The sequence below is a fragment of the Trachinotus anak genome, unplaced genomic scaffold (genome assembly GCF_046630095.1).
Source record: "Trachinotus anak isolate AG129_WGS33_773 ecotype Australia unplaced genomic scaffold, CSIRO_AGI_Tana_v1 ptg000019l, whole genome shotgun sequence".
In the NCBI taxonomy this organism is placed as follows: Eukaryota; Metazoa; Chordata; class Actinopteri; order Carangiformes; family Carangidae; genus Trachinotus; species Trachinotus anak.
This window is the reverse complement of record NW_027273870.1, coordinates 28070679-28098279: the sequence shown is the minus strand read 5'-3', so window position 1 is coordinate 28098279 and position 27601 is coordinate 28070679. Positions and strand designations below refer to the sequence as shown.

Genomic DNA, 27601 nt, shown 5'->3' with positions numbered 1-27601 from the left:
CACGTTGATGTGAAGGTCCAGTGATTTCTAATTGTGACCAGTGTCAAACAAGCTGTAGACCTTGGATTTCACCAAACAAGACCTTGAGAGTCATTAGAAATTAAAAATGGGGCCTGGTAAATGTTTGCCCCAGACACTACCTAGCTGATTAACCCGGCTGTGGCCCTTAATGGCTGCTTAACTGGCACGTTAGGTATGAATCTGTCAATATTCACCTATTTTAAATGTGCATTTTCATTTTCAAAAACCTGCCTTTCCAGGAAATGTCGCAAAAAAGTTTTTAATGCTTGGCAGAGGAGGAGAAGTTGGTGTATTGATAAAAGCAGAAAATGCATCGGAAACAGCATCTTTATCACATTTAGCTTCTATCAGTAAACCAACTTTTCCACCTCTGCCAAGCACAAATAGCTGGAAACTGAAAGGTTCATAGCAGAAATGCCACAGTACAGTTTCTCACTTTAATTATTGTGCTTTCTTGTTGCGCTGTGCTTCTTCTGCAGCTGTTTTTAGCAGCAGCCGACGGGAGAATTAGTGCCACCAGCTGTTTGTCTTTACAAATCAGCTCTTGATGTTCACATGGAAACATAATTAACATTAATTCGCTTTTTTTTTTTTTTTTTTTTGCCAAATTTCTCCAGAGTAGAATTTTAGTACATGTAATAGTATGTAATAGTATTTGCCCCAGACTCTGTTGTTACTCTGGTTAATCAGGAACCAGTTCATTCAGCTGTTAACGAGCTAACTGCATTCACCTGGTGTCTCAGGTATGACATTCATTTAACCCCCGTTCAGACAGGAAGGATTCCTCTTGGGGGGCGGCGGGCTGGTGATTTTAAAATTAAAAGCAGTGAGAACAGTTTTATTTAGGGCTGAGTCAGGACTGACTTCTGGTGAGACAGGTGTGGGGGGAGCCACAGCGGTTGGGGCGGGAGGAAATGAAAGCATGGATGAGTTTCTTTAGACCTGTGGCTGAAGTAAAAAACGTCCCCGTGTCTTTATTTCACGAATGATAAAAACATGACGGCACAACTTTCTTCAGCTCGGGTTCAAAACACAAATCCCGATCAAAGGTTTTTGGCCGAGGACTCAGGTTTTCCACGGTTTGTGTTCCTTGTGCGGGCGCTGTTCTCAGGCACTCGGAGAGCTGTCGGAGTTTGCAGCTGTCTGTGCAGATAATTAAATTAAAGATTAATAGCTGCCTGGAACGATGAGTTTATTTTCAAAGCAGCAGGCAAATATTTTACGAGTGACCTCCCCCTGTTATATTAGGAGCGCACGCTGACATGTGACACAGCACAGGAGCACAATACATGGGAAAACTCAGCCATGTTTAAATGTCTCTCCGTCCCCTTTTAGAGCGTGCTCCTCATGCTGGGCTCCCCGGCATCACCAAGGAAACGGCCCTTTGAGTTGCTAAGCGACCTGGTGGACGACGGTGGCTTCGGCGAGGACCTGCACCCGGAGCGCTGGGACGTGTCCGCGCTGGACGAGATGGCTCGCTACACCAAGCTGGGCCTCGGGGTGGGAGGGGAGCTGCTGGCCTGCTCCGAGGAGGCCGTCCTGATGGGCCGCTGGGGGCGGAGCCGGGAGGAGCAGGAGGAGGAAGAGGAGGAGGAGAGGAGGAGGAGGAACAGACACGCGCCGCCTCCCATCGCCCAGGAAGCACAGGCCACCGCTGCAGGGAGGGAGGATGGGTGCACATCTGTTGCCACGACAACGGAGAGGGAGTTATGTGTTGCAGGTAGAGCGGCGGGAGGAGGACAAGATGGGGGGATGTCGAGGGAGCGCATGGTGGAGGTGTATCAGGTGGCACAGGAGGAAGAGGAAGTGGTTGCGGCGGCGGCGGTGGCAGCGGCGGCAGCGGGTTTGGCTCTGGAGCACTGCAGTGAGGAGCACAACTACTCCCTGAGCCAGGGAGGAGAGCCGGGGGCGGGGCCCGGTCACAACTCTCAGACAGAGGAGGTGCAAGTGGGAGAGGTGCAGCAGGAGGTGCGGGGCAGGGAGGAGAGCCAGGCCAAGACTGAGCTATATCTGGAGGACGAGGAGCAGGAGGAAGAGGAGGAGGAGGAGGAGGAAGAAGAAGAGGAGGAAGAAGAGGAGGAGGAGGAGGAGGAGGAGGAAGGAGAGGAGGGGACGGAGGAGACGGCGGTGGAAGCTGAACTCTCCAGCTCCTCAGAAACTGAATGTGGTGAGTTGTGCTCTCAGTTTGTGTGTGTTTGTGTGGCGAGGACGTCTGGGCTCATCGCGGCGCTGCCAGCAGCCGCATCTGCCCACACGGAAACCATTTCAATCTGCGTCCGGTCCAGACGAGGCCTCACAGCGCCTCGGCCGACCGGGCTGGCGGAGCTGAGGCGCATTAAATACCAAAGTTGCGGGTGTAATTCCCGGACAGCGGAGCGCCTCAGTGGCTTTGAGGGTTGGAGTCTTCTCATGTATTCAAATACCATCTGTAACAGCAACATCGCCCTTTTCTTTGTTAGAATGAGGGGGGGGGGGGGGGGGGACATGTTAAATAGGCTGTGAAAGTTGGTACATATTGTTAAACAAGCGTTTCAGTTGAAGCGTCTTGTTCCTGCAGCTTCAAACAGCAACACAAACACGCGGCGATCAGCTGGTGGCTCCTGATCAAAAACATTTTTCCTTTTCTTGCCTCATTATTTCTTTGTCCCTCACATGTCGAGCTTACGCAACCACTGACGGCTCAGACCGCAGCTCACACTGTTCCTCCAGTTAAATCAGCAACTGTTTTGATAATTGATGAAACGTTTGCCTCTTCCAGCCTCTGAACTCTGAGGATCTGCTGCTTTCATATGATACTGATCTGATTGTTTTGGACTATCGGTCGCACAAAGCGGGACATTTGAGTTTGTTTATAATTGGCAGGTAAATAATACATCTGAATGGCTGCAGCTCTGGTTCCCAGCTTTGACCTTTGACCTCCCTGCAGGGAGTAAGGTGGCTACTGTAAAAAAAAAGCTTTTCATTCACATGTTTTGCTTTGTGACCTTGACAAACATCGACAAACTGACTCACCTACTTCCTTTATTCATTCATCTCCAAAGGGGGCGTTTGTTTTCACAGCCTGTGCATCTCAGTCCATCTACACGTAGATGCGGACACTTGAGGAGATATATACGTTCCTGCTTACAGAGACACAAACATGTAATTAAAATGATTTACACACATTTGACTCATCCGTTCAGACAGGCTGGTGCTTCTCAGTGGATCATAGTGTAACTGAAGGAGTCTGCATCACCCACATCTGCACCGTGATACTGTGAATTTAAGGAGGACAAGTGCACAGGGCAGTTTTTTGCTACTTAAATGCCCTTCTATGATTATATGTATTTTTAGATCTAATATATATTTCTATCTATATCTTCAGAATTCAGCATTTCTCCACCAGAATTTTATTCTTGCTGGCATTTGAATCTGCCTGTGAAATGATGTAGTGATAGAAGGTCATTGGATAGATCCTGATCCTGATAACTGAGGTCTCATCACCCAACGTTAAGAATCATCAAGAAAATTCCTGGATCTGCACCAAAAACCAGCCACTTGTTTCCTGAAAAACAGACAAAAACAAAAAACAGCTGTATATAAAACGTCGTCTGTGACTCTGGACATCTGCTTTATAAACCGGGAGGTTAATTTTGAAAGAGCCGCTTTTATTTTGACAGTTGTGTCTTGTAAGTCCCCCAGCTTTATGGAAGTACAATAATAAATCACATTTATGATTTGTTATTTTTTTAGATATCCTCATTAATATACAGACACACACACACACACACACACACACACACACACTGAACTGTTGTCTTCTTGGCCAAACCACTACACACAACCATTAGTACATTAAAGCTTGTAGTTCCACAGTAATGAGCTCAGAGCAGCAGTGTCAGAGGTGACCTCATGTCCAGACTACAGGACATCAGATATAAACATGTGTCTTAGGTAACACACACACACACACACACACACACACACACAAACTGACTTCACGTCAGATTACCATCTTTTTTCCCAGGCTCCCTCTGTGTCCGGCCGTCTTGGCGTTGGATACACAAACCTCAGGCGTCTTGTTGCGAGGCACTGGAGAGGTCGCCGACTCGCTCTCAGAGACTGGCTGGGTCGTATTTCGACACTCGCGAGACACCATTGTCGCTTTCCATTGTTGTGGTGTATATGTGTGTGTGTGTGTGTGTGTGTGTGTGTGTGTGTGTGTGTGTGTGTGTGTGTGTGTGTGTGTGTGTTTGCCCAGACGAGCTATTCTTACCAGTAGCCCTTGGTGATGGCAAAGGGACTGTGATGGATGTAAAGGTTGGGGTGTGTTTTTTTGTGTGTGTTTGTGGAGGAGGATGGAGGTTGAATGAGTTAGGAGACTGGACTGTGTGTGTGTGCGTGTGTGTGTGTGTGTTTAAAACAGTGAAGCATGGAGCAAAAGATTGGGTTAAGGGGAGAGTGTGCAGACAATGGCGCTATCTGCAGACTGGACCAGGCGACATGATGTTACATAAGCCGTGTGTGTGTGTGTGTGTGTGTGTGTGTGTGTGTGTGTGTGTGTGTGTGTGTGTGTGTGTAGGGCCTGGACAGCCCTGGCTAATGGCTGGGATTGGACATCATGGTTATTAACTCTGAGTCTGATTTAAAGCTGCCAGCTGACGTCATTCTCTCTGTGTTTGTGAACGCAGCTCTGGCGGCTCTGAGGAGGCGTCTCCTCTCTCCTCCTGCTGGTGGAGCTTTGCATGTTGTATTATTTATGATGCCATTCTTCACGGCTCTGCGCGCCTGAGGCTAATCTCCTGCGACGTCTGTGCGGCCGTGTAGGTGTCTGCCTCTGAAATGCCGCGCATCCACACAGTTCAGAGCCGGCGGTGGCTTTGTCATCAGGACGTACAGTGTGTGTTTATGGATTAGGGCTCACACTGTGATTTCATACCAGGCAAACATGAACATTAATACCTGTCAGTTATGATTAAGGTTCATCTGACACATTAAGACGCAGGTTATTAAACATGTTATGTGCGGCTGTCAGCGTTGTCCACCTCCGTACTCGCTTTTCTATTGATCCTGTGTTTGGATCCAAATCTCAAGTGATTCTGATGCAACATCTGGACCAGGTTACGTTCACTGTTGAGACTGATTAATTGTTTGATTTCCCTCTTCAATAATCAGTGAATATTTGCAGATACAGACCACAAATATGGATGAAACTGGATTTGTTCGACTAGTGGGATCGAAACGAACTCAGTGTCTCTGCTGTGATCGATCTGAGGGACAGAAAATAAAACAAAAAACAAAAATGCATTTAACTGTGATGATAACAACTCTGCAGATGTTATCATCACAGGGCCGATCAGAGTTTGAACAGACTGTCTGACGGTTCAGCAGCTCTGTCACTTACATACGTAGCCACATGAAATTCAATGCAGTGAAAAACAAACAGAAGATAAGATCAGAGGCAGAGAAAATAGGATTTGTAAACAGCTGACAGTGAAGCCTCCGCAGGGCGGGAGAGTCACAGGGTTTGAGCTGCAGATGTTGGCCGAGCCGTCGTGGTGGCTGGAGGACATGTTGTCTTTGGTTCAGGGTAAAATATTAATGGTTTAATATTGGATGGATTTTCGTTAACTGTGGTTCGTACGTGCGTGGAGGCAGGAGGAGGATTTTAAATCATGTTTTAAGATATTCTGACACATGGATCCAACAAAGTCTGCCCAACACTTTGGCTGTCCTCAAGATACTGTGAAAAATAGCAGCTGTATTTTTTGTGCCTCCGCTCTGGTGACGCGCAGAGCTGCAGACGTCTGGCTCATCCTCATGGACATTATCTCAGTACCACCTCGATGCAGCTTCCTCAAGTCTGGCACAAACACTCACTTGGACTCAAGGATGAACTGATTATATTTTGGTGGTCAAAGGTCAAAGGTCAAGCTCAGTGTGACCTCACATGACACGTTGTAGACATCACTCAGGACTTCACAAAGCAGTCATGACAAATTTCACACAAATAGTTCATATTTTTTATGACTCTGGATAAACAGGGATGTGACCTGAAACTAGTCTGAGTGGAAACAACCACGAGGTGGTAATTCTAGTTTTTTGTTTTTTTTTGCACCTTCCTCTGGTTAATTACAATTCACAGAGAATGAATCCTGTAGTAAGGAGCTAAAAACACCTAACAGCTTTTTCATTCTGTCAACAGTTTTATTTTCTGGTGTATAATTAGAAATTACAGCTATAGACGCATTCGTGTTTTCTGAAGTGTTTTAATGGGTGTCGTTTGAGATTTTGCCAAAATTAAAAAGGCAAAACTAACAGCTACTTCGCTTATAAAACTCCAGTCAGCTGAAATTACAGAACAAATATGCACAAATGCAAAAGCGTTTACTGTGTTTGCATCAGTGCACAAATTGAAAAGGCTGTGTTCATGTGTGTGTGTATGCCCAGAGGTGGAGGCGGAGCCGACCAAGCAGCCAGGCGAGCGCCCGTCGAAGCGTCGCTGTTTCTGGGAGTACAGGCGCGCTCGAGAGTCGGCCACGAAGAAGAAGCTGGGCGGAGACGTCCACTGGTCTCTGTCCTGGAGCTCCAGCACTCTGCCCAGCACGCTGTACCGCAGAGAGGGTGAGAGCACTGCAGCGCGCACACACACACACACACACACACACACACACACACACACACACACACACACTGCTGAAACAATGACACCATTCATTGATGAATCAATGATGATGAATCAATAAAAAAGACTATTTATTTGTTGGAATTTTGACGATAAAAAACAAAACAAAACAATAAACAAGTCAAAAAATATACTGATGTGTGAGATCAGAGTCATTGATTGGACATTGCAGCTGAATCACAGAGAGGAGAAGTGTAAAGATGCTGCTCGCCGTCAGTAAAACGATGTGTCCCATTTCTTTTTCTCTCGTGTGGCACAGATCGGAGCGGGACCCTCAGGCGTTTGCCCTACATACACTTTTCATATCAAAATCAGAGTTTTTCAGCATTTCCCTCCATGATAAGTGACTCCTGTATCAGGCCGTGCAGCAGTTTGGCAGAGCTGTCCTGTATGACACAGTCAATTAATGTGATCCAACACAGTAAAATCAAACTGCTGCCTCAAAGATGAGCATTTAACAGCATTTGATGTAGGTATTTAGTCTGTAACTGCCTCCTCTAACAGCTCAGTGAGATATTCAAGCCGAGGAGGCCATGTTTTTTAGCTGCACTGTTACATTAAATGGAAACAAATCTGAGTCAAAATGGACTGAAAGACTTTGAGGTATTGAGTTTGTTCATTTGTCCTGTGTCCAGGTAAAAAAGGGCGCCGCAAAGCCCGCAAGACGGACGCCAGCGACCTGACGCCGAACCCGCAGAAGCTCCACAACATCGGGGAGCAGCTGCAGAAGCTCAACGCCGCCATCGACGGGATGGGACCGGTCAACGACCTACCTGCCGTGGCCCGGGCCCGCTCCCGCAAGGAGAAGAACAAGCTCGCCTCCAGGTATCTGACTCCACTTGCTACCGTCCTACATCCTCTGCACCGAGTCAGAGCCCCGGAGACCGGCTATCGATTCATGAGGCATGAGTGGGCATTTTCACAGTGTTTGTAAATCATATGTAGTAAAAAAAAAAAAAAACTGGAAGTAGAGAAATCTGCAGGGCTCTGTGGTTTGGTGTCTGCAGTCTTGAGCCTCATCAAAGATCGGTTTTCAAATATGTGGTGCGTTTAAATGTTTGACCTTCTAATACTCCATCTGGAGGACACGGAGAGGGAAGAGTACGCTGAGAAAAACATCTAAAACCTAAGGAAACTGGTTATTTGCATCATCTTGAATTTTTACTGTGACATGTCAGGAAGCATTAGATTTCAGCTGAGAGGAACACAGTGTTCCACAGACGACCTTTACAGAGCAAACCTCAGAGGAAACTGCGTAATAAGATTTTATACTTAGTAGATTTACATTTAAGGACATTTAAACGATGCCCCTGAGGATTATATACAGCTCACAACACAAATGATTTGGAAATGTAGGTCATGAGTGTATTTTTGAATCGCCGTTATAACAGGTTCAACTTGGACATTTGCAGGATGGAATAAATGAAGGAAGGATGGACAGAGGAAACCAGAGGAGATGAGATGGAGGAAAGCAGGATGAAAGGCTGAATAGGAGGAAATCAGGGCAGGACTGAGGAGGCAGACGAGGAGTTAGATGAGGAGGGAGAGAAGGGTCATATGAAGTTCATCTGTGGGGGGAGGGAGGGGGAGGATTCACAGGGAAGGACATTATTACAGGCAGTTTAAATAGGAGGGGGGCTGAGGGAATATTATTATTCCAAACATATGTTTAACAAGACACAAACACAGCGTCAGACAGACTGTTAGTGTGGAGTTACACAAAATGCAGGATAGAAACTGAAAGGAAAAGACAGTCACATTGTGCCGAGTTCATGTTTGAATTGAATATGCGGGAATTTCCTCTTCTCTTTTTATACTGTCGTGTTTGTGGCTGACTGAGACCAGGCCAGAGTTATCAGTGGGATTATCCCCTCCGCCTCCACACCTCCCCTTTCATTCATTTCTCTAACCATGTTAAAAACAACCTGCCCGAGGCGTTCAGGCGTCGTAGGGGAAAAGCACTCGCACTGGTGCCGCCGGCTCGGCTCCAACAAACACAGCACGCGGTGGAAGGATCATGTCCTGGTCGCTGACCGAGTGATGAGTCTTACAGCGACACGCCTTAATTCTGGAAAATACAATTGTTCACTTTCTTACTGGGAGTAACACGAGGAGATCAGTATCACATCTGTGTGATCTCAGCTCAGAGACTGAGTGGAGAAATGTTTATCCCTGTTGAGTGTGAACATTCAGTTCCACTTTGTAGCTGTTCGTTTTCAAGCTTTCAGCAGATTCTCAGTGTATTTAGCCTAGCTTAGCTAACAGACTGGAAGCAGGGGGAAACTTAGCGTAGCTACATCAAAGGAACTTCAAACAGCACAAAAGCTGTTTTGTGTTGTAGTATCTGAAGTTCTATAGGATATGTGACTTTATGGGTTTGGTATGTTTAGATAGGGGCCCCAGGTCAGAGGATGCACTGGGAGATGAGTGCTTCTCTGTTTAGGAAAATGTGGCCTTTTTTGGTCTTAGGTCTAGGTGCTTTGGGAGATGACTGTCTCTCTGAAAATGAGGCCTTTTATGGTATGGATCATATACGTTGTCCTAGGTTCATGAAGACAACCAACCCATATAGACGGGGAGTTAGAGCAGTTATTCAGAGGAGATTCATATTGGCTTCGACTCCTCTCTCAGGCAACCCAGGGTGCTTGATTTGATGACATCATCGCTGATTAATTAACAACAGTGTCTTGTGTATTTAACATGTGAATAAATACAAAACAATATAATGTAGTTTAATGAGCAGTTAGCTTGCGCCCTGGAGCTATTTACTGACCAGCAGCTAGCCCCAGAGCCCACTCGCAGTAACTCAGGGGTTCTGTCCTGTAGTGAAGCTGTCAGCTGTGTGCGCCCATGGAAAAAATATTTTCCCTTTTTTAGTGGAGGTTAGCAGTTTTCACCTTGTCTCCAGTCTTTGTGCTAAGCTAGGCTAACACAACCAGAACCAGCCTTTACCTCATGAAATTCCAGCCGATGTTGGTGCGATACCAAACCAGCATCACTCTGCTGTCTTTATCTGTGGTGGAACCTGAACCAGGACAAATATCTAACATCACAGCTTTAATTCAGCTGCAGCTGCAGGAGCGTTTGATTTCTGCTTTTTCAGTAAACTTGAAGTTTTAAACGGCTGCTCTGCCAATTTTACTCACAAAGTGCTCGTCACTAACAAGTGTATAATATCTTCTGAGGCTGTGGAATGAAATGAAAGAGGTTACTGAGCTGCATTATGGGAAATGTAGGATCCAGTGTTTCCGGGCTATAAGTCAGGATTTGTCCATCTCCATTTTTAACAGGCGCCATGGTAACACCGGTGTTAGAAGCAGTTTGTGATCTTGTGTCCACAAATATTTCTGCCAAATGTAACTTTGCACCGTTGACCATCTGCCATCACCATCAAGTGCCACAGGAGAGTTTGGTTGTGTTAACTTATTGTCCTGTTGTGGGTCGAGTGTGCGAACGGTTGCTGCGTCACCAAAACGTTCAGCTCCACATTTTTCACATAGTGGATGCACAAATAAATGTAGCTGTGCCACTTGTTGTCTTAACAGCTGTTTCCTTCAACAAGGGGCACAGCTACATTTATTTGTGCATCTTCTATGTGAAAAATAACAAGTCACAACATGTTTTCTTTAAAGTGAATGAATTAAAATCACATGTCAAAGAGCCCCCGACTGAACTGTTTGATTTATCTACAGCTTCGTCCTCCACCCAGCGACGCTGCTGTGCATCTTCTGAGTCACTCTTTTCCTAAAGATGCGGTTTCCTCCTGTCGTCATGTGATTTGTTGCTAGGTGTGATCTCAAAAACAGATAATGCCTCAGCATCTCAAAGACGAACCACTGTGGCAGTTTTCCAAACCCATCCAAGTACCAGAGGCTTTTAATTTGGTGAACGTGTTTTTCTTCTGCTTTCTTCTCCTTCAGCAATTAAATCAATTTGCAGCTGTAGCTGTAGGTGATCCATCACAACGAGCAGCGTGTCGTCTTTAGAGGATATCTTTTATATTGCAGCAGGGACTGCTTGAAAATTAGATGTTGATGTTGCATTCAGGGTCTGTGGGTAGGAAGGGAAACACTTTTACTGATTTAAAATCCTTTGGCTTGAGTTGGAGAATCCTCTGTACTTTGGTGGTCTCATCCCTATGATTATTAGGAACAGCTAAATCATTGTATGGTCATCTACATCCTCCCCAAACCAGCAGGGACTGTGGTACGAAGAGAAAAACATGGCTGAGGCGTCTTCTAACATTTCAACAGGCAGAGAAACAGAGGCAGTATTCTGTCCAACATATTTAGCGTCCTTCACTTTCATTTAGCTGACTCACGTCTGCAGGAAGAGCGAAAGTCTCTGCACGCTGCAGAGAATAGCCCCCATGAGAAGCATTAATATTTAACACGCCTTGATTGATTCATTCTCTGTTGCCTTTTCTCGATATTCTGAAACCAAAGCGGGCGCGTCCCCTTCAGAATCACGGTGTTAAATGGTTCTTGGAGGAGCGGAGGGATGAGGGAGGTTTTCAGTCAGTCCCACTCACAGTTTGGAAATACATCCTCTTCTCATCGCACTCCAGCCGCTCGCAGCGTGAGCCAGCTGACTCGGTAACAGGATCATGTGGAGAACGGGAATATTAGAACAGAGTTTTCTGTTCCAGAGGATGACGGCGTTCTCTCTCTCTCTCTCGTCTCCTCTGTTTCCAGGGCCTGCCGGCTGAAGAAGAAGGCCCAGCATGAAGCCAACAAGATCAAGCTGTGGGGGCTCAACCAGGAGTACGGTCAGTATCTCACACACAGACACGCACAGGTTACTCTGGTGTTCAAGGATTATTTTCTCCTTTTTATGGAGTGAGCGAATTGTAGAATTCATTTAAATAACTAAATTATTATTACCGTAACTAAATTCCTGAGAAGCTGAAGTTTGAAGTTTGATCCCAACAGCAGGGATTTATTAAATATGAAAATAATGTCCGCCATGTTTTGGTTTGGCTGTTTGAAACCCTGACTATAAATATTGTGATGTACCACCTCACCTGAGGTGAAGCCACGCCTCCGCTGAGGTCAGCAGAAATGAAACGTTTCATGATTTGAGCTGTGAAATCTCTTGGCTTTGCTTTTTTTTTTTTTTTTTCTCGTGTGTTGTGAGAACTGGAACACCCACTTTCCTGCGTCACTGTCCCATTTGCCATGTAAGGATGGTTGAAAGCCTGCGTAGAGTGAAAAGAACCAGACGCCGGCGTTGTTTACAAAAGCAGCATAACTCAGACAGGAATCGGGGAATATTTCAGGAAACAGGAGAGCTGGTCACCTCTGCTGACCAGTTTCATGGGGAAGCCTGATGATTAAATAATGACACTGTGTCTGACGGTCTGGGTAGCGAAAGCAGCAGCAGCAGCAGCCTCCATCTGTTACTAAACAGGATGCGTTCAGGGAGTGTAGGTTGCCACACAGTCGCTGTAGTTACATGTGAAGCGGTTTCGGTTTCCTGAAGGAAGCCAGTTTGTTGAACCGTACTGGGTAAAACGTGTCCACAGGTGATTGGTGAGCTGATTTTTTTTTTTTTTTTTAACTAACTCATCCCAAACTGTGGAGGGAGTCTGGGCTCAGCCGTAGAGACACGGTGAGGAGCTCATTCATGTCTGAAGGAGCCAGCTGAGGTGGTTCAGGTAGCTCCAGTGGAGGTCTCCAACCAAATCCAGCTGGTGGGAGGCCTGAGGTTGACCCAGAACAGATGAGATTATATATCTCATCTGGACTGGAAAAGCCTCAGGATCCCCAGGAGGAGCTGGAAGACGTCTCTGACGGACGAGATTGTGGGCTGACGAGCGGCAGATGGTGGATGAATGGATGGATGTAGTTATTATACTGTTGAACCATTCTCCTTTTGCAGCCTTGTTTTTCTGACTTGCTGCTTCCTGTGAATATAAAATTTGATCAGTCAGTCGCTGTCCTCTCCTTCACTGAATCAGTGTCGTCTCTCTTATTGATTTTTTTTTTCTTTTTTATTAGATGACTCTAACCAGTAGAGTCACTTATTAAATACAAGGCCGTTGTTGTGGCGCTCATGCTCTCTTTCCCTCAAGGTTAATGCTGTATTTGATAAAGAGTTATAATTTCCTCTGTTGTTAGCAGAGACGCTCTTTGTTTCGCTTTAATACGCCTGCCGACACTGACGGAGGACGAACGAACACCTGCGTTTTCCTTACTGTGTGTTATTATAGTAACCTCCTCCTGAGCTGTGACTTGTTGTGACTGTGACAGTCATTCAGGAGAAAATCACAGCAAAGCCAAGCGGCTCGTTCCCTCTGTCATCCTCCCAACATACAACAACTAACACATCTCACCAGGGTTGGGCTGATGTTCGATAACGGCAAGTATCAAGATGTTAAATCGCACAAGCTGTGGGGTGGTAAAGCTGAGAAGTTCAAGCCTCTCTTTATAAAAAATGAATAAATAAATAAAAAATACATCAAGCTACAAATGAGAAATCATCTTTTCTGGGCCACTTTGAAGCTGCACTGTTGAAAGGTCCCGTGTTTTATACTTTTATTAATATCCATAAGAAGAAACCATCAAACCGTCTCTTTTGTTTGTTGTTTATTTTCCACTTTAACACAAACAGACTTAAACTTAATGATGGACGTCCAGTAAACAAAGCATAAACTCACAAGCACCTTATCCACAAAACTAAGAAGAAAAAAACCCTCCACCATGGAACAAATCATAAGGACCTTTAGAGAAATACAGAATTCACAGTCGGCCTTTCAGTGCTTCAGCTGCTGAGAGCCACATATTCACATTCACCTTTTAGCCCCATTTATACGAGCCCCAAAAACCATCTGAGTGTAGTTTTACATCTCCTCTCTCAGGCTTCTCTCTGGAGCTCTAGTAACAACAGGTCAGTCAGCCAATCAGAAGAGAGGATCTGAGCCTCTCTTCTGATTGGCTGAGTGTTTTCTGAGTGGTCAATAAAATATACAGCAGATTTCAGGTAAACACTCAGTAAAAACTAAATCCTGCAAGGTTGGATGGTGGCTTTGGACATGGTTGGGGGCGGTGACTGCTTTGTTGTGACATCACAAAGTTCCAGAAGTCCTGACGGCTGGTTTTAAGGCTCAGTTTCTGAATACAGGCTGTGTGCATTTCTCTGTGGACTGAGGCTTTGATACTTTCACAGTATTAATATAGAACCTAGACCTGCTTTATAATCACAAACACATGGAGCTCTTACTTTAAACAACATGGGACCTTTAAGAAGTCAAGTTTCCGCAGAAAAAGCTGAGAGTAGCCGCCTCAGTGAGGAGCTTGTAAACACACTGATTGAGGGAAAAAACCTGAGAAGGGTGACTTCACCTTGTTTCTGATAATCAACACCTCTGCTCTGCCTCCGCCTCCTCGTCTGTTGTGGTTCAGCCTTTGACTTCAAACCCGACCGGCGTTCAGCTTCCTTTGTCCCGTTTTTCTTTAACATTCCAGTCATTCCTGATCCTGGCATTTCACTGCTTTACTTGTGGCTCCCGTGAATTTTTGTCGCGCTGGCAGGAAGCCAAAACACACACACAGCTTAACCTCACATGTCCACTCGCTTCCTCCCCCCCCTCCCCTTCCTCTCTCTTCTTCTCCTCCCTTTTTTTTTTTTTTGAAGTCTCTCCCATTCACTCGCCCTCCCTCTGTCCTCTAGATCTCTCCATCTCTATAATTTGCATCTATACAAAACATGTTTTACACACTGAGCAGCAGATTCAACAGAAAACTTCAAACAAATGCCGGGCAGCCTCCTGCCCTCGGTGTGTGTGTGTGCGTGTGTGTGTTTGTGTGTTATAGAAACCTGCGGGGGAGGAGGGGGGTTCAGTAAATGTTGACGGTCCTTTGCCCACCCACACACTCCCCACTGAGAGGAGGAAAAAGAGGAGTCAGATCCGTACTAGACTAATGCAGGCTGACAGGCGGGGTGTCATGGTGACATCAGTTCACATGACCCCAAAGGGGGAGGAGCCAAGCCTCAAAATTATTCTGTTTCGTTGCCAGAAAAAAGCCCCTTTATTACACTCTATCTATGTATCTATCTATCTATCTATCTGTTTATTTATGGCTCTGCACCGTTGACCGCTGTAGCCACTGGCGTTATGTTTTCAGGTTGTCCGTCTGTCCGTCTTTTCGGTTTCAGGAGACAGAAGTCTTTATTGCAACTTGATGCGTCAGGGAGGTAGTTCAGTAGATACTTGCAGTCGTTAACGGGTTAACTAATGCAATGCCATCAACAAATCTGAGGCTGTTCCTGGGATGGGACGTATAAAAACCCACAGGTTCTCACAAGCCTCAAGTTTATTCAAGTATATTCCCAAATAAAGCTGCTCCGAGTCCCTCACACACATCAGACACCTCAACCTAAACCTGACTCATGTCGAGGGTCGTCCTAGACTTGTGTCTTCATGAGGACGATGCATCACTATCTGTCCCTGGGACTGTAAGGCTGCTATCAATAAGGGCCCCTGCTGTAACCTTGGTTAGTAACTATGGTTACTGCTGATGGGAGTGGAGCAGCTGCACAGTCACTGGGCCAGAGATAAACAGTGAACTCTGGTGACCTGTGACTGGCCTTGTGTGTAGACACTTGTTGAGTAAAAGAAAACTGCAAGAGAACAGACTTAAAGGGAGAAATTCACTCTCAAATATCTTTTTATTAAATTCCTTCACTTCATATATCATGAGTCTGGACAGACTTGGATGTAAACTGCAACTAGTTAGAAGAGATGCTCAACTATGAGGTGGTCATTCTAGTGTACCTTCATTTAACCAGAGAAGAAGTATTGTTTACACCTGACTGCTGCCCGGTCAGCCCCGGTCAGAGGAGCTGGTCACTGGAGCAGCTGAGAGTTCATGCTCTCGCTCACGTAGTAATGAGGAAGGGACGAGTTCTGCTTTCACTTTCCTCGCTGAGTCCGTCCAACTGTCTGAACACAGGCGGGCTTGTCTAACCTTCAGGTCACTGCTGCCCTTATTTCACTTTCACTTCTCTCAGTTTCAACTTGACTTAAAGGTCTCAAACTCTCTGAAGTGAGATTTCTGTTTGATTCTAAAGCAGGTCTAGGTTCTATATTAATACTGTGAAAGTATCAAAGCCTCAGTCCACAGAGAAATGCACACAGCCTGTATTCAGAAACTGAGCCTTAAAACCAGCCATCAGGACGTCTGTAACTTTGTGATGTCACAACAAAGCAGTCACTGCTCTCAGCCATACCCCAAGCCCCGCCCACCTGGACCCACCAAGGTAAACACTTGTAAAAAATAAAATCCTGTAAGGTTGGATACCATGCAGGATTTAGATTTTACAAGTGTTTACCTGAAATCTGCTATATTTGTATTGGATCACTCAGAAAACAGTCAGCCAATCAGAAGAGAGGCTCAGATCCTCTCTTCTGATTGGATGTAAAAATGATGTAAAACTACATTGAGATGGTTTTTGGTTCTTAAAACTACAAATATATTTTCTTATGGAGATCAACGCTTCAGATAAGAATGTAAAATATGGGACCTTTAAGTTCACTTTTCTTTTCAGCTACTTTCCCTTTTGTTCTTAAAATAAAAATGAAGCACCTTTGAAACATGAAGCACCAGGTTTTTGGGAAATGTAGTCTTAATTTTTCTGAAACAAAATGTCACGTGTAGCTTGGGCTGGAACCTCAGTTTATTCTTTTTTTTTTTTTTTTTTTTGAAATGTGTCCCCAGATCAACGCAAATGAAAATTGTCAAATACTGAAAGTTGGCGCTGAAGTCTTTGTCACTGTGTCCACACAGAAGGATGAGCGTGAGCAGCTCTCCTGCTCCATCTGTGTCCATACACGATGCGTTCAGGCGCGGTCAGGCACGTTTCTTTGGCAGCGTTCCGGGTCCAGCAAGAGGAAAATAGACTTGAAGTGTAAAAACACCCGAGCTGTTCGGCAGCCTGGGTGGACAGCTGGATTGATTAAAATAGGAGCGAATGTGTTTGGTCAAACATGAGAAACACTTCCTGTGTTGACACGTTGTTCGTCTTATTCTGATTGAAGTTAGAAGTGTTTTAATTTTGGCAAAAGTCTCGTACAGATTCTTTGTTTTAAGACGAAGTTAAACTCTGGTTTAATGAAGAAAAAAATGTGTGAGAAAGAAGTGTAGATATTCTTCAAGGTGAGATGTTGTTTCTGCTTCGTTAGAGTTGGCACAGACACCAGAAACAAAAAGCTGTGGTTGTGCTCTCCACAGGTGAAAACTGCCGGTCGGTAGCTGTTGCAGGTTGTTCTCCATCAACCTGCCTCTGCTTCACCGCTCACCCCTGCCGAGCTGATGATTCAGCGCTTTGAGACGAGAATGGTTGTTTTTATTTCAGAGAACCTGCTGGGGGCTCTGCTGCGGATCAAGGAGGTGATCCGACGGCGAGTGGAGAGCAGCGAGGAAGAGGACACGGACGAGCGAGGGATGACCCAGCGCCTGGAAGACATCCTCCGGGAGTCCAGCGGTGAGAAACACACACATGCACACACAGATCTTAAAGGTGGTAAATTCACCTGCAGATCATTCATGTGGTGACTGTGGAGCTTCACGCTGAGCGCCATGTTCACCATGTGCTTTTTTATTTTATATTTTTCATTTGGCTTGAAACAAATGTAACTAAACACCTTCACTTTGAAGTATTATTTAAAAAATATGTCATGTTCCTCGTCTTGTTTGTATTTTGCTCAAAGCTGCGTTCACACTAATACGTTCTCATTTTAAAACGAGAACCATCTCCATTCAGAGCGTTTCAGCTCTGTCTCAGAAATAATCTCCCTCCATAGCAGAAAACGCACATCACATGACCGTTCACGTACACTGGGCATGTGCGTGCTGCTGTAAACAGGAAGCAGACTGTCGACGCTGCAGTTGCAGAAAATACGACAAATGAGAAACAGCAGAAACAAAAAGTAAGACCAGGTGGTGATGGCGGCAGAAAACACAGATTGTTTTCATCCAGGGAAGGGTCATGTGATAGAAGCCTGACCAATCAGGGAGGGAAACGTTGTGACTGATACGGACTGAAACGGGTCCAGCAGCGTCTGCGGGAGTCTTGTGGACGCCAGGTGTAAACGAAGCAATAGTCGTGTGTTTGAAAACTGAAACGTGTTGGTGTGTGTTCGTGTCGCACCCTCACATTCTGCTTGTTTTTCTTCCTCTTGTGTCTGTTTCTTTCCATCACGCTTCCTAATTCATTTCCATGACGACTGCAGGTCCTTTAGTCGCCGGGCGGACCAAAGACTTTGTGCAGAGGATTTTGGCGGCCAGCGCGGGGAGTCAGAACCAGCGCAAAGAGCCGCCGCAGGAAGGAGACGAGGCAGCGGGGTAAACTCACCCAGCACCACCCCTCCCTCCTCCCTCCTGCCTCCTCCCCCCGTCTTCCACGCCTCCCATACCCAGCGCCACCCACCCACCAACCGACCTGACCTGACCTGACCATGCTTCTCTTCACCCCCTCCACTCTCACGGTGTAGAAGTAAGAGGTGAAGCAGAGGTGGATGGAGAGGCTGGGGAAGCAGAGGAGGAGGAGGAGGAGGAAGAGGAAGGAGGAGGAAGGAGTAGCCTAAACAAACTGGGAGTAAATTGCCACCCTGCTCCCAGCAGTCGTCTCCTGTTGGCCTTCCAAACAGCAGCCGTCTTCACCGCTCTGTCTCTGCAGGCTGCACCACAACCACCGCCAGACCAGAGCTGCTGCTGCCGCTGCTGACGTCTCTGTGTTCTGTCTGTCTGTCTGTCTGTCTGTGTGTGTGTGTGTGTGTGTGTGTGTGTGTGTGTGTGTGTGTGTGTGTGCGCGTGTGTGTGTATGTGTTGGACATGTAACATACTGTATGAGCGTGTATAGTGTTCCTCTCTCCCTCTGTGTGCTGTATTTGTATCCCATTGTGCCTATGAATAGACATTGCACTGTTTTGTAGATGGTTGTAGTTGTCGGCAGGGGACCGGTAGTGAGCCGAGGGCGAGGGGGCATTTGAGGATAGAGGAAGTGCTAGAATAAGGAAGTGGGAGGAGCCCAGGCCTGGAAAACAAAGAATCGTGTGTGTGTGTGTTTTTTTTTTTTTTTTTTTTTTTTTTTTTTTTTTGACAGGGCTCCTATAGAAACACTGCATACCATTAGGGTTGCATCAGCTTCTAAAATGTCAGCAAGTGTTGTGAATCACAACAAGTGATGGAGTCCTGATGCCAGACCAGCTGTTAATGGAAACAACAGTGTGTTTGTTGTGGGGGAAAAAAAAATTCTTGGAGCTTTAATACCACCCCTCCCTCCCTCTGTAACACCCCCCCCCATCAAAATGTAAGCAAAGTTAAAAACGAAAGCGGAAACTGCACCTTAATTCAAACTGACCAAAGATAACTGAAACTGCTGAACCACTCGATGCTGCCAACCATCACCACATCATCCTAGTTTAAAACGTGACAAACACACTTACTGAAACTTTTTTTATTTTTTTTTATTGTTGTCATGTTTACCTGCATGCGACGTCACTGAACAGACTTGAACCCCCCCTCACCTGAATGCACTACCATCACGGGTGTGAGAGACCGTGGCGTCTGGCAGGTCCCAGTCTGTTCAGCCTCTTCGCTCTGCAGCCTGGTGCTCCTTCAGCTTATCTGCAGTGGCTTTTATTTTTACCCACAAAAGGGAAGTGTCCTCAATGCCTTCCCCGAGCCCTCTCCTCAACCCCTGACCTGATTATGTAGCGCACCTTCCTGAATTGCAATGACAACTAGAGAAAAACACTTGTAGATCTAGGAAGCAAATAAGTTTTAATTTGTTTTTTTATTATTATTATTATTATTATTATGGTTTTGTTGTTATATGGCAATGCCACAGCTCACAAAGTGGGCGTCAGTCTTGAGAGTTGAAATCTGCCTTTCTCCTGTGGTCTTTGCTGAAGCTGTAGACCAATCTGTCCAAGGTCTCTAAATGTTGTTGGACATAAAGTGTCAAGGACCCTTTGAATTGCACTGTGGTAAGAGCAACTAAGCACCTTTTGAAGAGGACTTCAGATCCTCCAAAAGAGAAAAAAAAAGACTCTTGGCACCTTTTTCTAAAGACAGATATTTGACTGAGAAACTTGTGGGCGCCCAGCGCTTCGTGACCGTCTGGTGGTCTTGGTTTGTTCCAGTATGGTGCTACTGTATGACGAAAAAAAATAAAAATAAAAAGCAATGCAAACTTGAGCGGAGGCATCAGGCAGTAACTGCTGACTGGGTTTTGGCCTGTGAGCACATATTGTTGTAATGGGCAGTTTGTTTGCATAATGACGCCTTTCTGAAGTGCCTGGAGCTTAAAGCCACAGGGACCTGTGTTATTATGCCTGATCTTAAGCCCTGTTGCAAAGAGAGACGTAACCCATGACTACTGCTCCGAGTTGGCCTCACTTCGCTGCAGGCCTGTGTAGGATCACTCAGCTAAAAGAGTCAACAAGATATTTTCCTTTCAGATTAAAATCTATACATGGAAACAGTAGCTGGCACCAGTTTCTGTGCACATCTTCTCTGGGAAATATAAGTGGAGGGGAGGCTGTTCGCTCGACGAGCTGCTGCTCTGTAACACTGTCCCCCTTCCTATGGAAACTCCCATTTCCTGTCTCAGTCAGAGGAGGAGCAGCTGACCTTAAACTCTTCACCTCCCCGAGGTCTCGCTCATGGTCAGTGTGAAAGCTGTGGATACAAGAGTTCAGGGCCGTTTAGTTCATGTATCCTTTGAATTCTGGGAAGTGTTGGTCGTGGTCGTTTGAATGAAGAACTGTACTGTAAACAGAGGATTCCTGTTGTTGAGCTGGAAACGTTCTGCTGCTGCTGAACAAAGCTCTTTAAGCTCTGATGCCAAAGACTGATAGTCTGTGGCTCTGCAAGGAGAAGCTGCAGCAGCAGGAGGCTCTGATGTCACTGAGGCGTCTTAAACATCACCACAGAAACCTGGTCTGGGTTTTTCAAGTGATTATTTTATGATAATGAAAGAAAAAAAAAAAGGGCAGATGATCAAGGTCCAACACTGAGGCCAGTGGAAGAAAACCAGCCCTCAGCCTGTTTGGTTGAAGGTGCTCTCTCTGCTGCTGAGAAGTACATTCCTCCCTCCTCCCACTTCTCTCAGGGCTCGGGAAGCAGGCGACGCTGCCAGCAGAGTCACAGGATCTGCTGCTGGCAGCGGCTCCCTTCACATGCCCCCGTGCAACAACAAACAAAAGGCGAGGAAACAACTGTAACGCATCGAGGAAGTTTAAAATACTGTATAGCCCCATCTGTCGCGTCAGAGGAGGAGGAGGAGGTGGAGGTGGTGGAGGTCGTCGGGTTTAAGAGAGATTCCACTTTGAATGCATAAGTGCGTCCTGATGTTTTCCCTCCTCCAAAGTGGTGTTACGTAACACACAACACCATCTGCTGTGTACATTCATCAATATGCCAAAAACATGCACCGAAGAGAAAACTGTTGTAACGCAGTGAATTCCTGCCACAGATCCGAACAGCAGACGAGACGCTGCAGCGTTCTGACCTGTTTCTGTCACGGTGTATCCCTTTAACTGTGAAGCTTTAATGGGGAGGGGCCAGTCCTGCCAAGGCCGCTTGTCTCTGCTCGCATTCCTGATTGAGTTTCCCAGAAAGCCCATGTTTATGTGTACCTGGAAGCAGGAGGCAGATTTTTTTTGGGGGGGGGGGGGGGGCTGGAATGACCCAAAGATGTGGGCGGTGTGGTCACGTTCCTGCAGCTGCCGTCCTGACGCTGGTGCCGGGCTGAGGCTCAGCCTGGGTCCGCTGTGGAGCAGCAGGGATTTAGAGAAGTGATGCTCTCAGATTTATCCGACTCTGACCTAATATGGACGGTGACTTTGCAAAAAAAGCTGGATGATTCTTATCTGGGTTACTTCCTCGTTTGGTGTCGGCGTCTGCCAGAGACACAGAGAAGTAAACAGTCGCTCATGTGCTCACTGGTTTTTTTTTTCCTGTGACAGAAAGTTTTTCTGTCTCTGCAGTGAAAACTGGATCCAGCTCAGCTGCTGAGGGACGGTGAAAGTTTGAGCTCCAGGCAGAACAGATTCATTCTGGTGTTGCAGTGAGGCTGCTCGTGAGGAAGTCTGCTTTTAATGCATGAACTCGAGCCTGTTACATTTGAAGGAACTTCTTTCTTTTATAATTGGCTGTAGTAGGGAAGTGGTCAGATAACTGGTTTCCTGCAGTGTCTGCTGGGTGCAGCTGTGTTGCATTCAACGTCTCTACTGCCACTGTTGCTAATATCCACTGGAGGCTTCACCAAAGCATCTCAGTCATGGCTCTTTTATCTGTGATTACTTTACCTGACCAGTTTGTGGATGGATTTCACTGCCTCCATTAAATGATGTTTGACATTAATTTAAAGGTCCCATATGTCACACTAACAGTCTGTTTTATCTGAAGTGTTGATCTCCATCAGAAGATATATCTGTGGTTTTAAGAACCAAAAACCATCTCAGTGTAGTTTTACATCTCCTCTCTCAGGCTTCTCTCTGGAGCTCTAGTAACAACAGGTCAGTCAGCCAATCAGAAGAGAGGATCTGAGCCTCTCCTCTGATTGGCTGACTGTTCTCTTTTTAGTTTCACTAAACACTCAGAGAAACCAAATCCTGCAAGGTTGGATGGTGGTGGGTCCAGGTGGGTGGAGTTTGAGGCTTGGCTGAGAGCAGTGACTGCTTTGTTGTGACATCACAAAGTTCCAGAAGTCCTGACGGCTGGTTTTAAGGCTCAGTTTCTGAATACAGGCTGTGTGCATTTCTCTGTGGACTGAGGCTTTGATACTTTCACAGTATTAATATAGAACCTAGACCTGCTTTATAATCACAAACACATGGACATCTGCCTTTAGACTATATGGGACCTTTAAAATTCAGTGATGCATTTGTTGCTGAATTTTAAGGAGGCTTTCCTTCTGTCAGTTTATTTTAATTTAGGAAATTCAGATATAGAAAAATGAAAAGACAGTGTGCTGCACACAGTAAAAGCGGTGCTAGAGCAATAATAAACTAGCTACAGAGTTGTATTCATTGTGCTTGTGACACAGGAAATCAACTATAATTCACATCTGAAACATGGCTGCTGAAGGAGACGCTCTGCTGTGAGAAGCCTCCAGTGGATATTTGAACTGCAACAAAGACGTGACAAGAGCGTGACAGAAAATTAACCAATGACAATTTTCATAAGCAAATAAGTTGTTTAACAAGCAAAAGTATCAGTCACAATAACATCCACTGTTTCCAGCTTCTGTTGAGTCAGGATTTACTGCTCGTCTGTCTCACTGTAAATCCAATGTCTTTGGGTATTTGAAACCCTTAACTCGGGCTCTGACATTTTATAGACTGAAAGATTGATTGATAAATGCATTGCTAAAATAATCATTATGAGCAGCCCCTGGTGGTCTGTGTTCAATTCTGCCTCTGTCTTTGATTAAGACGTCCAGAATCTAAACTGCTTGAAAAACACTAACGTGCAGTCCAGGTGGACAGATGTTAAAGACGGACAGGCAGGCGGTGTTGTGCCTCCCTCTGTCACCACCTTTCACGTGACTGCGGTGGGTTTGTGGACCAGGCGTCGAGGCGTCCTGGACCGGCGGGCTGAATAGACCCATCAGTAAGCCTACACTGGTGGGACGCTGCTGACCTGTGGGTGCCCGTCCCCACTCTGCTCCAGCGCTCACATTGTTGGAGACACTCAGGCTTCTCCGGTTTCAAAGGCGACGGGCCTCCGGGCAGAGGAGGCCAGGGGAAACCGCACTTAGCCGGGGGCCTCTGAGAAGTTTATCTGAAACCCTTTTAATCCCCTCCACCACCTCCACCTCCACCTCCACCTCCACCACCCCCCCTTCTGTCACACTCTGACAGCGGCAGAGGAGGACTTCAGTCGAGCTGCTGCCGCCTACTGTGGCAGCCTGCGTCTTGATGCCCCCGACTCCTTTGTCACTGACCTGGAAGCCTCCATCTGATGGGGGGAGGTGTCAGTTCAGACCTGCGAGTCCACGTGGAGGAAGCTGGCTGCTCCAGCTCCAGTTTGTGTCTCTGATGTCTTGTCATTACATTCAAGTCCCCGAGCTCAGCATCTGTTTTTATGAAGAACAAATCTCTGGTGAGCTTTCAAAAAAAAAAAAAAAAGCTGTTTGAGATCCTGCATCCTCACACAGGTCATGTTAAATAAGAAATTTCTGTTTTTGTGTTTTTCTCTGGGCTTTTCTCACTGGTTTCGAGTGGGCGGGGCTCAGACAGAGGTGAATTCCTGTGCACCAATCAGGATTTACCAGCATTTAAATCAAGTTTCAAATCTGATCAGACCAAACCTCCAGTTATTAATTGTTGATATTTTTCATCACAAATTTTTGATCATTTAGAGAAATATTGAAGGTTTCAGGAGCTTTAACAACACTTTGAGCTGTTTTGAAGGTTTTTTCCTGAAAAGACATTCTTGTCTTTGCAGATAAAAAAATATTCAGTCAGCTAAATGAAAAAACAAAAATCGATCTGTTTTCAAAGTTGTGAGGCTATTTGTAATAAAAAAAAAAAAATGGATAGTGACTGGATATCTGTGCAGTGGACAAAAAATCTTTGGATCCACATTGTTAACCCTTTAACACCCCTCCCCCTCTTTTGGGGAGTGGTTGACCTAAATTAAATTTATGAATTTAATAAATTTAAAGGAGTAGTTTGTGCAGTTTTGTAATAGATTATAGATTATTAGCGTTCTTAGTGTTAGCTCAGACTCGTGTGTCTGCACAATATGAAGCTACAGCCAGAATCCAGTTAGCTTTGCTCACCATTAAACAAGAAAAAAAATCCACCTACCAGCACCTTTAAAACTCACTAATTACCACATGAAGTCTTGTTCGTTTAATGTGAAAATGAAAATGTTTATGGGAGGATGTGTGTGGGACTATTTCTTGGCGGGGTGCATGAGTCTAATCCACCAACATGTTCATATGCATGTTGTTAGTAGCAGCAGTCTGTGGAAGCTGTACACGGTTGAACTGTGGGTGGTAAAAGTTAAAACGACCTCCTGATTTTTAAAATTTTTTTTATTTTTTGAAATATCACCAGAGATTGGAAACGCAGATGCTCTGCTCGTCTCCCCCGCTCATAAATGTAGTGATGATAAACGAGAGGCAGCTAAAACGCGTCTCGTGGCTTTAACCAAAACCAAGTCAGTTGTTTCTGTCGAGGTCGATGATGAGTGGAGACCAAAGGCCGGAGCGTGGATGTGAGCGAGGAAAAGGAAGAAAACATGATGTCTCATTATAAAATATTATCCAGAGAGGACTGAATACTGGCCTCCCCTGCTGGTTCTTTAATGTGTCTGAAAACATGCTGAGTGATGGGAGGAAAGGAAAAAACCAAGAGACAAGAAACATTCCACAACGCCATGTCATATACTGTACAGCAACCCTTACTCCCCTTCTTCTGTTTCCCTCCTCCTCCTTCTGTCTTTCAGTAATCCAGTAATCACAGTACTACAGTAATACTTTGGACCTGTTAACACATTAACACATCTTTATGTACAACTCCTTCGTCAGTAAGTAACCTTTAAGAAACTAGTTCAGAAAAACAAAACAAAACAAAAAAAAAACAACAAAACAAAAAAATACAAGAAGTGCCGTACAAATAGAAGCCTAATATTTTTTGTTTTGGTTTTGTGTGAGTGTACTGTACACCTGTATAATGTATATTTTAATATTTATATGCAGCTGTTGTATTAAAGTATATTTTTAAAATAAAAATGGCCGCAGTGTTTCTTTTAATGTGACTTTAGAAAATATGGAGGACACTCTCTGACAGAATTATTCATATAAACCAGTGGTTCTCAAAGAGGGGTCCGGAGACCCCCAGGAGTCTTTGAGGGGGTTCCTAGGGGTCGCCAGGAAGTTACTGTTTTGATGATGGGTTTCAAACACTTTATTTAATAAAACCTCTAAAAGCAAAAATCTGATCAGACAGAGAATCTTTTCAAATGGGGGTCCGTGGTCTAGTTTAGGGTCCTTGCTGTGAAAAAGTTAGAGCACCTCTGTTCTGATAAAGGTAAAATAGTTTATTGAATATAATCAGCATCAGTCTTGATTAGCCAGTTTTTCAGGTGTTAACTGTTGGGCAGTATCAGGTGTTTTATCTGGAGTCAGGAGTTTTCATTTCCAGCTGTGGGACCAGCTGCAGGTCATAAATGCTGCACAGCACCACCAGCAGGTTGCACAGCGTCACAGCTTCAGTTATGAAAGTGGCTTTTACATAACTTCACCCTGAAGGAATGAAGGCAGCGACTGCCCTTTGTAAGTTTTGGTGTGTACTGGCAGCGATTGTTTTACAGGCTGGCAGTGGCTCTCACCACAGGAACCCACTTATACCAGCTCGGTGTTGACAAGTGCCAACGGTCGGCCATGCTCCTCCTCCTAGCCCTCAGCCTTGTCTGACAGAGGAGCTGCTTTTCCACTTCCTCCCAGGCTGCACTGCTGGCGAAAAGCTCTGACAATCAAAATGTCAACAAATATCTTTGCTGAATTTGCTGAACCCGAGTGTGTAGTTTTCCTGTAGAAATAGTCTCTGTGGAGGAGCAGACCTCTCCAAACCAGGGCAAATAAAACCAAAACTAGAACCGAACCCTCATGTTTAGATCCCACTGGAGGTCAAAGCAGAGAATAAGTCTTTCTCTTGATGAACAGACTCTTTAGCCTCATCTGTATGAAAACCTTCCCTTTCATAAGAATCATGCACACGGCATAATTCAAAATTCATCCTTGACCTTGGAAACAGAGAAAGCTTTCAGTCATATCAGAAAGTCTTCATCAGCAGATGGAGTTTGCTCAGGTTTCAAATTTCACTTTTTACTGAGCACTAGTGTCCTTGACTTAAAGGTTCCATATAGTCTAATGGTAGAGCTCCATGTGTTTGTGATTATAAAGCAGGTCTAGGTTCTATATTAATACTGTGAAAGTATCAAAGCCTCAGTCCACAGAGAAATGCACACAGCCTGTATTCAGAGACTGAGCCTTAAAACCAGCCGTCAGGACTTCTGTAACTTTGTGATGTCACAACAAAGCAGTCACTGCTCTCAGCCACGCCCCAAGCCCCGCCCACCTGGACCCATCATCCAACCTTTCAGAATTTGTTTTTTTATGGTTTTTTATTTAAATCTGCTATATTTTTATTGGATCGCTTAGAAAACAGTCTCTCTTCTGATTGGCTCTCTGACATTTTGTTACTAGAGCTCCAGAGAGAAGCCTGAGAGAGGAGATGTAAAACTACACTGAGATGGTCTTTGGTTCTTAAAACCACAGATATGTCTTCTGATGGAGATCCCAGGCAAAAAAAACCCAGGAAAAGTGCAAAACATGGGACCTTTAATATTCTGAAGGCTAAACATTAGCACTCCTCTAGTTAACTTGTAAATGTGCAAAGATAGCTAGGTTAGCTTAGCCACACAGTTTTAAAGGATAAAACTATTTATTTGTTATTGTCAACAAACCTAATGAGAAGACAAATAACCAACAGTGTTGGTCCATCTCTTAATACTTTTTTACTTTCCTACCTATTGGCTCTTACTAAGTGGCAGCCACCTGCAGTTCCTCTAATGACCACTAGAGTCTGGCTCCAGCAGTGAGTCCGTCCCCACAGACTCCCATGTTCAAATGTCCAACTTTACAGCAGAAATAAACATGTTTACAGCCAGAAAAAGTGTAAAATGTGGGACCTTTAAAAACTGACTTCATCGAAAGCTTCAGAACAGCTACTAAATGGCCCTTTGCTTCCTCAGAGGTAACAGCACTGTTTGGAACCTGCTGACTGGGAGTAAAGGGCTCAGTTTGTCTATAAGGCAGCGCTGGGCAGGTTTTACAGTAACACACCGCTTCCTGTCTCCGGTCGATACAACACACACAACACAGGAGTCAACA

General features: G+C 45.3%; 1 protein-coding gene across 9 annotated transcripts in view; it reads left to right on the top strand.

The window, feature by feature from the left end:
- The window catches only part of LOC139637159 (CREB3 regulatory factor-like), a 37059-nt gene extending 11621 nt beyond the window's left edge, over nucleotides 1-25438 (top strand). For all 9 annotated transcript variants that reach the window (XM_071505746.1, XM_071505748.1, XM_071505744.1 and 6 more), the window contains 6 exons: nucleotides 1357-2188; nucleotides 6451-6624; nucleotides 7321-7510; nucleotides 11380-11453; nucleotides 17042-17170; nucleotides 17919-25438. In XM_071505746.1, the coding sequence (XP_071361847.1) occupies nucleotides 1357-2188; nucleotides 6451-6624; nucleotides 7321-7510; nucleotides 11380-11453; nucleotides 17042-17170; nucleotides 17919-18034 (1515 nt within the window). In that variant the 3' untranslated portion in view covers nucleotides 18035-25438. The remainder of the gene's footprint in view (nucleotides 1-1356; nucleotides 2189-6450; nucleotides 6625-7320; nucleotides 7511-11379; nucleotides 11454-17041; nucleotides 17171-17918) is intronic.
- Nucleotides 25439-27601: the final 2163 nt, after the last annotated feature.